We start from the raw sequence: 14,127 nt of genomic DNA, 5'->3' as shown, positions 1-14,127 counted from the left end.
TCCATTATAGCTCTCATTATTTAGTTTATGATTGTGATAGGTCTGTTTCCTCCATCAATAGTTTTTTTTCAGTGTTAACAGGTTTACTCCCTCCAGGTACTGGAATATAACTTAGCTCTTAGATCAGGAAAAAAAGTGTAGAATGTAAAAGAGGATGTTTACATTGGAGCACAGAATAAGATTTGAGGCCAAAATTGATAGGACAGTGAAGCTATATCATATTAGAGAAGCACCAGTCATTTAGATATTTATACATAAAGAAAAGTAATGCAACCAATATAATTTTTGCTATGCAGAATCTATTCTGAATAGAATTGTGGAAAATGGCTTTGAAATAGCGTTGCAAAGGGAAATCATCTTATCAGAAGAACAAGCTCATGAATTTTACCGAGAACATGAAAATCAAGATTATTTTCCATATCTTTTGGATCAAATGACCAGGTACCCAAGTTAAATGCATTTTCTACAATACAGAATTCCATGAGTAAATACCTTATGTTATTTTAGAATAGGAAATTATAGTATCACATATGTTATATCCAGAAGATATGAATCTATGATGAGCATTACAAATCTGCAAGAATTTCTCAGAGTTCAATTTCTAGCACCAATGGGCTCCTATGTGAATCTTGTTACTATCCAGGATCATCCAAGGAGGGAAGAAATTCATTTGTTGGATTGAGGCCATCACCTTGACTGCCTTTGTCTCAGTCCCTCTGGGTACATCTGTTATTGCTCAATGTTTGGTTTCATTGTGCAGTCACAACATCTGTACCAATTTAATTTAGAAATTTTCAGTGATAGAACTTGCACCACAGACATTATTATAAAACTCTTATCCTGAGACTTATAATTATTGTACTTATCCTGACAAATTCCAAATTTCATCCTTGTTTCAGGATAAGTACAATGATTATCAGTCGCAAAAGGAAAAATATTCTTAAGGCAAAAATTACGTGAAGAAGGTCTTGTTGTTAGCAGTAATAGTAGTTGTAACTATCATTATAGACTGCTAGAGAATTTTAGTTGTCATTAAGGAAGTTTAAAATAACAGAAATGATATAGATTTGTAATTTGTTGAGAAGCAGTCTGTCTAAATATAATCAGTTCTGAAAAGGACTTACATTAATGCTGATATCTTAAACCAGGGGTCTCCAACTCTGCAGCTCACTGAACCTTCATGAAATTTGAGATTGTTCATAGCCTCCCAAAAGTTGTTTTATGTGAAAGCAATTTTCAGAATCACTTTAACAATAACAACAACTCTAATAAAGGATAATTTCATCAACTGTTTGGATCAATATTTACCACTGTGAGGGATTTTGTGTATATTTTCCATTGTAATTGTAAACACTTTTAATTTAATGAAGAAATCCTGGTTTCGGCTTTTTCCCTCAGAATATTTGCTGGTTATATTTCAGAATGTTTGTTACTGAATTTATATTCATTCAGAAGGATGGATGGATGGATGGATGGATGGATGGATGGATGGATGGATGGATGGATGAATAAAGCTATATTTGTCTTGACCAGTGGGCCAACTCTTGCTCTTGCTTTGGTACGAGAGAATGCAATCCAAAAATGGAGGGATTTACTAGGCCCAAAAATAATCCAAGAAGCAAAGGAACAATATCCCCAAAGGTAATCTTTTTTATTGTAATAATGGCATTCTGAGAACTGTGTTTTATTTTCTCTGTTGAAGTTATGCTCTCTTGTGATGTTTATGACAATAGTGCCATCATCTGGATAGTATCTTATACTACTTCAGCATGTTATAGCAAACTGTAATTCACAATACAGAAATACCTTTGCAAAATACACTTCTCTATAGTCATTTCTCTATAGGTAATTATGTGTTAGCTTAAAAGCACAGATATAATTTTAAACAATGTCGTTACACATCATTAAAAAAGAACATTGCATTAATATTGTGCAAGCAGGAACTTACACTCATGCATTTACTGAAAGACAAAATATGCAAGATTGTATGTATTTTATATATTACTGACACTGAATTTAGTGACTGAAAATGATTACATTATTTTCTTACATTGTTATTTATTAAATTTGTATTTAATAAATATGACTTTTTATTATTTAATGAAAAGTTTAACTTCTGAATAAAAGCACCAGTAATTCATTTATTGATAACTTTTGGATTGGTTTCCAAATTATTGAATAAAAAGCCACTCCAAGGTTATCTCTTTATCTTTCAGAAAACTCCAGATCATCAAAATATTGCCTACAAACAAGGGTCAGACCATGAAAAACATTTTGCAGAGCCCCTTAAGAAGTCATTTTTCCCCTCCTTAGCAATACTATATCAACATTCATTATACTGAGCTTCACCATTTAAATAAGAGAAACTGGTTACGCTTAAGAAGTATTCACCACTACATCTGTATTGCCATATGCAAAAACTCTTGAGAAATTACATTGTTCAACATTTATTAGATTGTCCTTTAATTGCTCATTTATTATTGAATGAGATTTTCTGAAGTGATTTTGAATTTTGCTTAAGGTGATATGTATGGACAAATAAGGTGTAAAAATATCCCTCTACCCCAAGACATTTTGTTAATAATAATTGAGTTATTTCAATTTCCTGCTGTTAATAGGAACCTTTATATGAATCTCAGTTTTAACTTTAGGTGAACCCTGTGATGGCTTAAAACTTGTTTCAGGAGAAAAATGATCTGTTCAGCTAATCATGCTTTATTTCCAAAGTTTGCCCTGCCATTGTTTTCTTTTTTTAAGATAACAAGACGCCTGAGGACAAAATGTTTATCTGAATTTTCTTACTGAATTCTTATAGATACAGTTAAACTTGTTTTTTTTTCTTTTTTAATTTGTCCCTCTCAAAATAAATACTATGAGAATATTTTGGAAAATAGCTCTTGGACAGTACTAACTGATTTTATTTGGCACTCTGAATGATGCATTGATCAAATTGCTTATTCCAGTGACTGACTCATGCTTTGATCACTTCCATTACAGATGCATTTTTTAATGTTATCTGTGTCAAGCTGGCAAAGATGGAAGGCTTGGAGGAAAATTAGGAATTTCAAGTTTATCTCACTCTGGAATTAATCATACATCCCAAAGGACTATAGATATGTACTTGTTGTGAAGTTTCCACAACTCATGTGCGTGTCTATGTACATACATGCATGCATGCATACATACATGTGTGTATGTATATACGAATATATATAACTTGTAAGCATGAAGTTTCTGTGCTATTTTTCTAATTTTCTGACTTCATTGTTCCAGTTTACGTGCTGAGTTTGCAATCCATGATTCTCCAATCAATCAGCTGCATGGCAGTGCAAACACAAATGAAGTTGAAAAGGAATTACAATTCTTCTTTCCTGTAGAAAACACTATGGCTCTCATTAAACCCTCTGCTTTTGAAGAGAAAGGTAAGATTAATGTTACAAGGTGTTCATATTTTTCTCTTTGTGCCCTTATATAAATTGCCTATAAAATAAGTTATACCATTATAAAATTATTTCATTCCCATCTGCCTATATCAACAAATCTCCTCCTCATACAGTAATATATGTAAACATATTCTCCTCCCTCCACTTAGTAGCAACACTAAGAAAATGAAAAGAACAGACAAAGTAAGGGGAAGAGTTAGCTATCCTGGGGGAAAAAGAAAAATAAAATGGGAGAAAAGTGGATGTTTAAAAGGCAAAGGGAGGAGGCAGTTGGACAGAGTAAATATATATATATATACTGAAGCCTTGCTTACGCATTGCAGATAATTCTCGATTTATAACATGACACTTATTGACCATTTCAAGTTGAGACTGACTCCCCCAAAGTTACTTCCAACGCAGTTTGTAATTCCAGCAATTGTCCCTACACCTGTGTTCATGTGATTGCGTTTTTGGCATTTGACAATAATCTACAATTACATCCATTTACAGTGCCCCATAATAAAAAAAGCCATGGAGTAAAATGTGTTTGCTTAACAACTGCAGTTTTCACTGAACAACACCATGTGACGCAACATTCACTGAGCAATCACAGCAAAAATTGTTATAAAATTGTGTGAGGTCACGTGGTAACTTTTTGACTGGGACAACTTATGGCTGTAATTTCAGGCTTACTTACAGTTGTAAGTCATCAATTAAACATACAGTGTTAACCTTAACTAGGCAAGCAACCAGTCCCCTGAAAAAGGCTAATCTCCAAGCAGCGGTATCTGCAGGGAGTTCTTAAAAGCTCAAGATGGTAGCTTCATATTAAAGGTTCAGGGTTTCACTTGCACCATTCTGGTTGCCATCTTAAGGTTTTTTCTTCACACAAATCTTAAACCATTTTTTCAGGAGCCAGGTCTGTAGTAATTTTCATCTTCTGCCAATTATTTTGTAACATTTTTTTTCTTATTCATAAATGTAAAAGATCTCAATTTACAGCTATCATTTGGAAATAACACTTTCAAATAAACAGAAATTCTGTAACTAGCAGGAAAATAAAGTTTCTTGTCAGTTTTTATACATTTGAACATATTTCATAGTAGTACTGTACTATACTATAAAGATTGAAATAGTAGAATGTTGATATCCCTCTCTTCTTCTAGATAAAATTATAAAGGAAGTAAAAGATGCTGGATTTCTAATCTCAGAATTGAGAGAAGCACACATAAGTCCTGAGATAGCAGCACAATTTTATCAAGATCATGAAGATAAGCCATATTATGATCAACTAGTGGATTATATGTCAAAGTAAGTGCCTGTTTTTTTTTAAAAAAAAAAACCAAGAACAAAATTTGATGAAAGCAGAACTGACTTTGAATTTTTCATACAAATTTTTTTGCCAGGCTCGCATTAAGATATCAAAGAAACAGTTCTTTTGCATCATTTAAGAGAATAACAGAGTTGGAAGGGACCAGGGGTGGATTACTGTCAGTTTTACTACCAGTTTGCAACCGGTGTGCGCCTGATGCATACTGTTCAATGTAAATTGTTGTTCGCGCATGTGCGGAACAATTTACAGTGAACTGCTCCCACACAGTCACTAAAATCCAAAATGGTGGCAGCGAAGGAACCAGTTCAGGGGCATGGCAGGCCTGAGTATCTCCAGGTTCTACGACCAAGGCCTGAATTTCACTACCAGTTCAGCTGAAATGGGCCAAAACAGGACCAATCCACCTCTGGAAGGGTCCTTGGAGGTCTTCTAGTCCAACTTCCCCTGTTCAGGCAGGAAACTCTATGGTAGGGGTGTGAAACTTGCATTGTCACAATGTTGTCACGTGATGTATCAGGAATTCCCCCCCCCCTTTGCTATACCAGGCATGGGCATGGCCATCACATGATGCATCCAGCCCATGGGCCGCAAGTTTGATAGCCTGCTCTATGCCATTTCAGACAAATGGTTGTCCATCTCTTCTTAAAATCCTCTTGTGATGGAGATCCACAATTTCTGAGGGCAAGCTTTTCACACTGATTAATTGTTCTAACTGTCAGAAAATTTGCCCTTATTTCTAGATTGCTTCCCTCCTTGATTAGTTTCCATCCATTGCTTTTTGTTCTCTCTTCAGGTGCTTTTGAGAATACTGTAGGTCAGCGATGGCGAACCTTTTTTGGCTCGCGTGCCATAAGTGGGGGGAGCGCAGGGGGGTCGTGTGCGGGCATGCCGCACCCATAATGCAATGTGCAACCCCCTCAGTGCGCATGCGTGCACTACAGGCATGACCCCCCATTTTTTGCATGCTTTTTTCGCCTGCCCCAGGCTCCAGAAGCTTTATAGGAACCTGGGGAGGGTGAAAACAGCCTCCCCCGCCCCCTTCAGGAGGCTTCCCTGAAGGCTTCGGAGCATTCAAAACGACCCTCCGGGCAAACCCGAAGCAAACCAGTTTGCTCGGAGTGTCATTTTGAGTGCTCTGAAGGCTTCAGGAACTTCCGGTTTGCTGGGAGGGTCGTTTTGAGCGCTCCGAAGTCTTCAGGGACCTTCAGGAGGCTTCCCTGAAGCCTTCAGAGTGCTCAAAACGACCCTCCGGGCAAACTGGAAGCAAACCAGTTTGCTCGGAGTGTCATTTTGAGTGCTCTGAAGGCTTCAGGGACTTCCAGTTTGCTGGGTGGGTCGTTTTTAGCGCTCCGAAGTCTTCAGGGACCTTCAGGAGGCTTACCTGAAGCCTTCAGAGTGCTCAAAACGACCCTCCAAGCAAACCGGAAGTCCGTTCCTGAACTTCCGGTTTGCCCATTGGGGCGTTTTTTTGTACTCCGGAGGCTTCAGAGAAGCTCATGAAGCCTCCGGAGGTCCTCCAGGGGGGCGGGGAGGCTCTTTTCGCCCTCCCCAGGCTCCTATAAAGCCTCTGGAACTTGGAGAGGGCAAAAATGGTTTTTAAAAAGGGTGAACTCAGCTGGCGAGCACGCACATGTGCGGTGGCCAGCTGACAGGGCAGCGCCTCGCGTACCCTGACAAATGCCTCCACGTGCCACCTGTGGCACACGTACTATAGGTTCGCCATCCCAGCTGTAGGTTAACTCTCTCTTCTTTGTGGCAGTTCCTTAGATATTGAACATTGCTATCATATTACCCCCTAGTCCTTCTTTTCATTAAACATACTCAATTCTTGCAATTGTTCTTCATATGTTTTAGTCTCCAGTCCCCCAATCATGTTTATTATCTATTCTTTCTAAATTTCAACATTTTTTTTATATCATGGTGACCAAAACTGGATGCAATATTCCAAGTGTGATCTTATCAAGGCATTATAAAGTGGTGCTAACACTTTTTTACACAATCCATTTTACACAATCAGCACATTGAATTGATAAATTATGGTAAACTCTTGAACAAATGGAAAGTCTGTGATGAAGTCCCTGTGCAAAAACATTGAAAATACACAAGGCTCCTTTTAATCATTAGTATATAAGTTCTCTCTGCTATGTCATTTCCAGTGACATATGAATCCTTAATCATATTTAATCATGACTGAAAAAAAATATTATAAATTCTTCAGAGTAATAATCAAAACCAAAGTGGGAAAAATCAAGCTCTGAATGCCAGCTGTATATTTTTAAATAATGTTTAACTACACACCTTGTCAATAATTGCTGATGTATCCCACATCTAATTATATCCATCCAGCTGGTCTTCTGCTCCACAGAATATAGATAGCTAAATAATTCAGAGTTCTCGGTGTGAAAAAAGTAACATTCTTCCTGCATTCTTCTTTTGTAGAGCCGAAACAGAGAACTACTTTTATCTATGGAGCATGTCCATTTATCTGAAGGTTCCATAGGGAAGGAAAGTCATCAAAAATTGGCACCTCTAAGTCTAGCATATGATATAATATGACATGATAGCATACGTTTTTATATATATGGAGAACAGGCAGACTGACATACAGCAAAGCACAAATACAAGCAGAGATGGGACTGCTAAGGAAGTCATTTACTGATACATAATGTATGTTTAATAAATCTTGGCTTCTATAACATAAACCTCTGACTGTGAAATAATCAAAAATACAGTTTACTCCAAAGTTTATCTTTGTTTATCTCATTCAGCATGCAACATTAGTTATATCAACTTAATCTTCTCATTGCAAAATCAGATTGTTAGCATCTCATACATTGTTGGTTGTATTGTTTTTCCAGAGGCCCATCAATGGTCATGGTTCTAACTAAAGAAAATGCTGTGGAGGAATGGCGACAATTAATGGGACCAACAGATCCAATGAAAGCAAAAGAAACACATCCTAATTCAATACGTGCTAAATTTGCAACTGATGTTATGCAAAATGCTGTTCATGGGTCCTCAAATGAGGGACATGCTAAAAAAAGCATTAACTTTATCTTTGGTGATATTGATTTAGAAAGCCTAAAACACAAATACATTTATATGTAAATGTCAAAGTTGACCTGTTGTTACCAATAAATGATCTGAACAAATTAATACATTCATATATCTTTTTATTAAATATCATGTTACTAATTAGAATTCATAAGATCCCTTCAAATTAGGAATACTTCCTCCATTAAGATTATTTTAACTTGTAATATCAATTTCGTACAGAATGTAAATATGAATACCTGTAATAATATTATTAATAATTGGTGCTAAATCCCAATATATTAATTAATGGATTCTAGTCACTTGGCCTATTGGTTAGAATAGAGAGGGATAGATGAGAAGAAAGAATGTAAGATGGAGTTTTATAGACCATTTAGTCCTTATTGACTATTTCATTCTGACAAAAGTAGTAGTTGTAGTAATAGGCTCCTCAATTACATTCTAAAAACAACTGGAGCATCACTTGAACACCATCGACTTCAACAAATCACCATCACACTAATTGCAAAAGCAATCTTATTCGGAACAGTTTAGATTCCGTTACAATATCTTTAACGTCTACATCTTCCTATCCCAGATTCTTGGGAAGGGCTTGATAGAAGGATAAAAATTCCAGATCCAGTCTGAACACCTGGCTGATTGTGCAATGAATTATAAATTACAATTAAAAGATGGGGAGCAAGGGAGCAAGATGCATACAGAGGAAGCAGGGGTGTTGTCTTAATTGGTAATTACTCCAGAATGATGAACCCCTGTTGGGGCCCCAGGCCAACTGCCACAGCCAGGTCTTCATAACCTTATGAAAGGTGGAAGAAGAGTGGAAGCAGATATCACCTTAGGGAAGGTATGATGTTCCAAAAGGCAGGAGCTCCAAAATTCCTTAATCAATGGGTTCTGCAAATGCTCATTCTCCTGGCACTAATGGGGTGGATCAATGCCATTAGCTTGAAGTCATGTCAAGAAGGACTTTAAAAGTGATGACCAATACCTTGAGTGACGAGCCAATGTCGTGACGACACAACTTGTGGTCTCGACAGTCCGAGACCGACGTTGATACTTTTATAGTTGTACGGTCCATATGGACCTAAACCGTCCCGAAGAGACTATGAACAGGGAGACAAATTCTTGCTGGTCTCAAGGACATCGCAAAGTCCCTGATTCACCCAAGGGAAGCTTTCCAAGCCGGCAGTAAACAGACAGCCCCAGGCTGACAAAGTCGGAGGCGGCTCTGGTAAGAAGGCAGTGAAAGTGAGCCCATCTGGTGAGATTTTTTCTTTGAGAATGATTACCCTAAGAAACTTTTTTTAAAAGATAAATTAGTCCTTTAAGCAATGAATAAAGCGGCGAAATTTATCTTTATTGGACTGCCTTAGAAAGTCTTTTTTTTCTTTTTCTTTGTAACAATGTCTTGTGGATTGAAGTGATTGTAATGCTTCCCGTTTCTCCTCTTAAGTGAATGAATTGAATTTTTTTCTCCTATTCTTTACTATCTTATTTTTTGGCTTAACTAAAACCTTTTTTTATTCTACCAATCCTCCCTACTACTGCTTATTAAACTTCATTAAAGACATTTGTTTTGTTTTCCATAAGCTTGAAACAAATAGGAGAAAGTCGAATCTGCTACTCGGAAGCCAGAACTTGGTTTTTTTCCCCTCTTTTGAAACAATGTGTCCTTTGGTCTCTTTCCTTTGATTTTATTGACTCTATAACTGGAGGCTTTGCAGGTTACTTGTGGAGACTGATAAGGAGCCAAGGGCACAGATTGTTTTGGCAGGTGCCTTTGTGAAATATCTTGGCAAGGGAAGGAAAAGAAAAGAAAAAGATAGAACTCTTCCTTTTTGAAAAAATTAAAAGAACTTGTGCTAAGTCATTTCAAAATAAAGGTACTTATATACACAAAAGAGACATTGAAGGCTAGAGTGGCAGTGGATTTTAGACTTTTTTTCCTTCTTTCTCCTTTTCTTTTTTTCTTCTTGGAAATATGTATATTAGGATTACCACCGACCTCCGCTCCTTCCGTTCAAAACTCAAGACCCACCTTTTTCAACTAGCAGGCCTGGCTCAACCATAGTTCCATTTTATTCCCCCTGGCAATTTTTAAACTTATAATCTCTATTGGGGTCTTAATTTAACTTATTTTAATATTTATATGCTATTATAATATTGTATTGTGTTTTATACCTCCTCTGTACAATGTGTACAATGTGTAATTTTTATAATATGTGTTTTATTTATTGTACGCCGCCCCGAGTCCCTTTGTGGAGAGGGAGCAGCTAACAAATTTAATAAAATAAATAAAATAAATCAATCAATATGCAGATGAGGAAACCTTAAGTTTTCAAGGTTTTTTTGTTGGAATTCAAAACATATAGGAAGGATTTAGGAGATTTGAGAAGAGGTTGGATAGACTATAGTCTTGTACAGCAAAAGATGAAGGGGTTGGAGCCCCAAAAATTAAAGAAGAGAATGAAGATATAGAAGATAAAGATAAGATAGCAGATGAACTTACTAATGGAGCATTCATGAGTGAAAGTGGAAAGAAGGGAATATGGAAAAGTGAATTTGATAATCTGGAGCTCTATCCCTTGTGTCAAGATATGGATTTGATGATGGAATTAAAAAGAGAAACAGTTTCAGAAATGTTAGGGTGTGACTTTCGCCCTGAATTAAGGAGGTGAGGATCTTGGCATTCCTTGTAGCATACTTTTGAATAAGCGAAAATAAACCCAAAGCAAGATCTAATAAAAACATTTTTAATATAAAAGAAAATAAAAATGCAAAAGTGCTAACTCAACTGCATTTTGGCAAGAGCTATGTGCCTGCCTCCTGGCAAGCAAACAGAAGATCAGAAGAGAAAGTTAAGGAATGTGAAGGAGCATGCGTACTAAATCACTTGCAGATAAGAACTGTGACCTGCGCAGTAAATTTCAGCACAGCTAAGCAAACCTATTAACGCAGTGACACCCCTTCTTTTGCTAGTTGGGCTGATGTCATCAAATCATCAAATAAGGCACATCTTCTTCCGCAGATACTCGTGTTGAGCTGCTGGAAGCGGTTGGTTGAGCATGTCAGCAATTTGATCATGTGTAGATACATATTGCAATTTAACAAAACCTTGCTTAACTAATTGCTTTGTGTTTTGATAATGAATGTCAATGTGTCTGGACCTAGAACCTGTGAAATGTGACTCAGAAATATAAACCACCGATTCATTATCTTCCATCACGGTGATTGGTCAAATTGGACGTGTCCAGATATCTGCGATCAAAGCATCAAACCGTGTTAGAGAATTACATGCATCCAAAACACAAGCATATTCAGCTTCAGTAGATGAACACGAAACAAAATTCTGTTTTCTCACTTGCCAGTAAACAGGACATCCATTCAGGAACATCATGTAACCTGAAGTACTTTTGCATGATTTTTTATCACTTGCCCAATCAGAATCTGCATAACAACATAATTCTGCATAATCAGTATGTGTTGGTTCTAGCAATAACTTCATGTGTTTAGTGTGTTTCAGGTATTTCAATAACTTCTCTTTTTTAAAATTATTTATTTATTTTTCTTTTAAAAAGACAAGACAACACATACAGAACAAGAGCAAGGAGAAAAAAAACAACTTTCCTTGATTTCATCAAGCATGTCGTTTGATTACAAGTTTTTGTGCAGCGGTTTTTACAGTTAAGAATAAAATCACTGGTTATCCATTAAACATAACTAAATATTTCATTGAGCATTGTGTGTTCAAATTACCATTAATATTCTTTCATTAGTGACAGCCCTTATTTCCTTAAATCCATAATTATCTATTAGGTAACAGTAAGTCGTTATAGAATTATAATATCGCCTATCTCTAAGAAATAAGAACAAGGATTAAATCAAGATATTCCGATTAATTCATATTACAGATTTATACTTTCAGTTAACCATAATGTTTTCAATCATCCACAACTCCAAATATAATTTTCCATTGTTAATTCTCAATCCATATAGTCATTAGATATTTCAATTCATATGTGTATCCATTGTTCATTACATCATCATTAGTCCATTTAGTATAGCAGAAATCTTTATGTTGGAAAATAGTCACTACCTACAATTATACCTAATGGTTTAAATCATCCCACTCTTATACATTGTGCATTATTGTTCTTCATATATCATATAAGTAAGTACTCTGTTTTATTATAAAAAATTGACATATAAAAAAAAGAAAAAAGAAACTTTCAGAGCATTAGATATAACTTTCTATTATTGCATTAAAAAAAGCGATTTCATTTCCAGTTTTTTTTATCTAACCATTGGTAAAACAAATCCCATACTCTATAAAATTGCTCATCCTCTAGTTCTCTAATTTCAAATGTAAGTTTACTCATTTAGCACAGTCCATTATTTTCCGAATGATTTCTTCCTCTGTTGGTAATTTCTCATTTTCCCAATTTTTAGCAAATACAATTCTAGCAGCTGTTAATACATTTATAATCAAATATTTCAAGTCCTTGTTGTATGTTTCTGGTATTATTCCCAATAAAAAGAGTTCTGGTTTTAAGTCTATGTGTTTATGTATCATTTTATCCAACCACATGTGTATTTTAGTCCAGTATCTTTTAGCTTCAGAACAAGTCCACCACATGTGGTAAAATGTGCCCGATGTCTGATGACATTTCCAGCATTTTTCTGATTTATTCTTAGACATTCTTGCTATTCTCAATGGGGATAAGTGCCACCTGTAAAACATCTTATACAAATTCTCTTTATATGCAGTTGACATTGTCATTTTATAGTTTTGAGTCCACAGTTTTTGCCATTTTTCTAAATCAATGCCATGCCCAAAGTTTTCCCCCCAAGCTAACATAGTTTCTTTGACTTGTTCTTCATGTAATTTCACCTCTAATAGGTAGGCATAAAATTTTTGGATTACTTTTTCGTCGTTACCTGTTAAGATTTTATCTAATTCAGTCATTTTATCATAAAAGCCCTCATTTTTTCGATCTTCATTGTATCTAGAATGTATTTGCACATATGAATACCAATTGACTTCAATACCTTCCTGTTTCAATTCTTGTATAGATTTGAGTTCACCCTCTGTATTCAATAATTCAGCATATCTGTTTGTTCCCTTTTATATATTATTGAATATGAAAAAGCTTCAATGGTTGATATCCAGACTGGAATTTTCAAGTAATGCAACCTCTTAACCTTCTCCCAATTTAATAACAGAGTCTCTCTTATATAATGCCTTCTGAAATAACCATGTGCTTTAGTTCCCTTATACCATAAAAATGCATGCCATCCCAACAACAGGTTGTGACCCTCTAGATTCAAAAGCCTAACATTTCTTAGCATTATCCATTCCTTGATCCACATCAGGCTAGCTGCCTGATAATACAACTCCCAGTCGGGTAGGCCCCACCCTCCTCTTGATTTAGCATCTTGCAACAGTTTACGTTTTATTCTTGCTTTTTTCCCCTGCCATATGAATTTCAACACCATTTTATTTAAATCTTCAAAGTAGTCTTTCCCCAACCCAATTGGGATAGTCTGGAACAAATATAGAATTCTAGGTAGGATGCTCATTTTGATTGTTGAGATTCTCCCAATCATTGATAGTTGAAGATTCCCCCATTTCACCAGATCTATTGCAATTTGTTGCTTCAATCTAAGATAATTATCTTCTTTAAGGGTAATACATCTGGCTGTTAGATAAATCCCAATATTTAACTTTATTTGTAATTTGCATTTCCAAAATTTCCGCCAATTCTTCTTTTTGTTTTGATGGTATATTTTTTGTCAAGATCTTTGTTTTGTCTTTATTTATTTTCAAGCCTGCAACTTTTCCATACTCCTCAATTTTTCCTATCAGTTTAGATGCAGATTCAAGTGGCTCCTCAAGAATAAAAACTAAATCATCTGCAAATGCTTGCAGCTTGTATTCTTTTTTTTAAAATAGTCATTCCCTTTATTTCTTCCTCTTCTCTAATCTTTCTATTTAGAACTTCTAATGTTAAGACAAAAAGTAGCGGTGGTAGTGGACAGCCTTGTCTCGTGCCTCTTTTTATTTCAATAGGATCTGTCAGTTCTCCATTTATCATTATCTTGGCTGGGAGTTATTTGGAAGATGGAATGTTAAGGTCAGAATGGAGGGGAGCAGCAGCTCTGAGCTTTGCTCTGCTTTTTACTCTCTTCTTCTTCTCCTTTCTTAATACCTTGTACTTTTTAATCATTTTATCAACTTTTTAAACTTTTAACATTGCTCTTTTTACTCTCTATTTGTATTCTTTTTAAAAAACACTCTTCTATTTTTTTAATCAA

At 35.7% G+C, this 14,127-nt stretch overlaps 1 protein-coding gene across 1 annotated transcript in view; it reads left to right on the top strand.

Annotated features, from left to right (window-relative positions):
* Positions 1–7,901, top strand: part of NME8 (NME/NM23 family member 8) — a gene marked incomplete at its 5' end in the record, with an annotated part of 88,019 nt that extends 80,118 nt beyond the window's left edge. Inside the window, 5 exons of the mRNA XM_081932600.1 lie at positions 297–441; positions 1,534–1,641; positions 3,274–3,422; positions 4,592–4,736; positions 7,617–7,901. Coding sequence (XP_081788726.1) covers positions 297–441; positions 1,534–1,641; positions 3,274–3,422; positions 4,592–4,736; positions 7,617–7,866 — 797 coding nt within the window. The 3' untranslated portion in view covers positions 7,867–7,901. The remainder of the gene's footprint in view (positions 1–296; positions 442–1,533; positions 1,642–3,273; positions 3,423–4,591; positions 4,737–7,616) is intronic.
* Between the last annotated feature and the right edge of the window lie 6,226 nt (positions 7,902–14,127).

This window comes from Natrix helvetica, assembly GCF_964273705.1.
Source record: "Natrix helvetica genome assembly, chromosome: Z".
In the NCBI taxonomy this organism is placed as follows: Eukaryota; Metazoa; Chordata; class Lepidosauria; order Squamata; family Natricidae; genus Natrix; species Natrix helvetica.
Note: the sequence above shows the minus strand (reverse complement) of the source record. Positions and strands in the feature narration are given on the sequence as shown.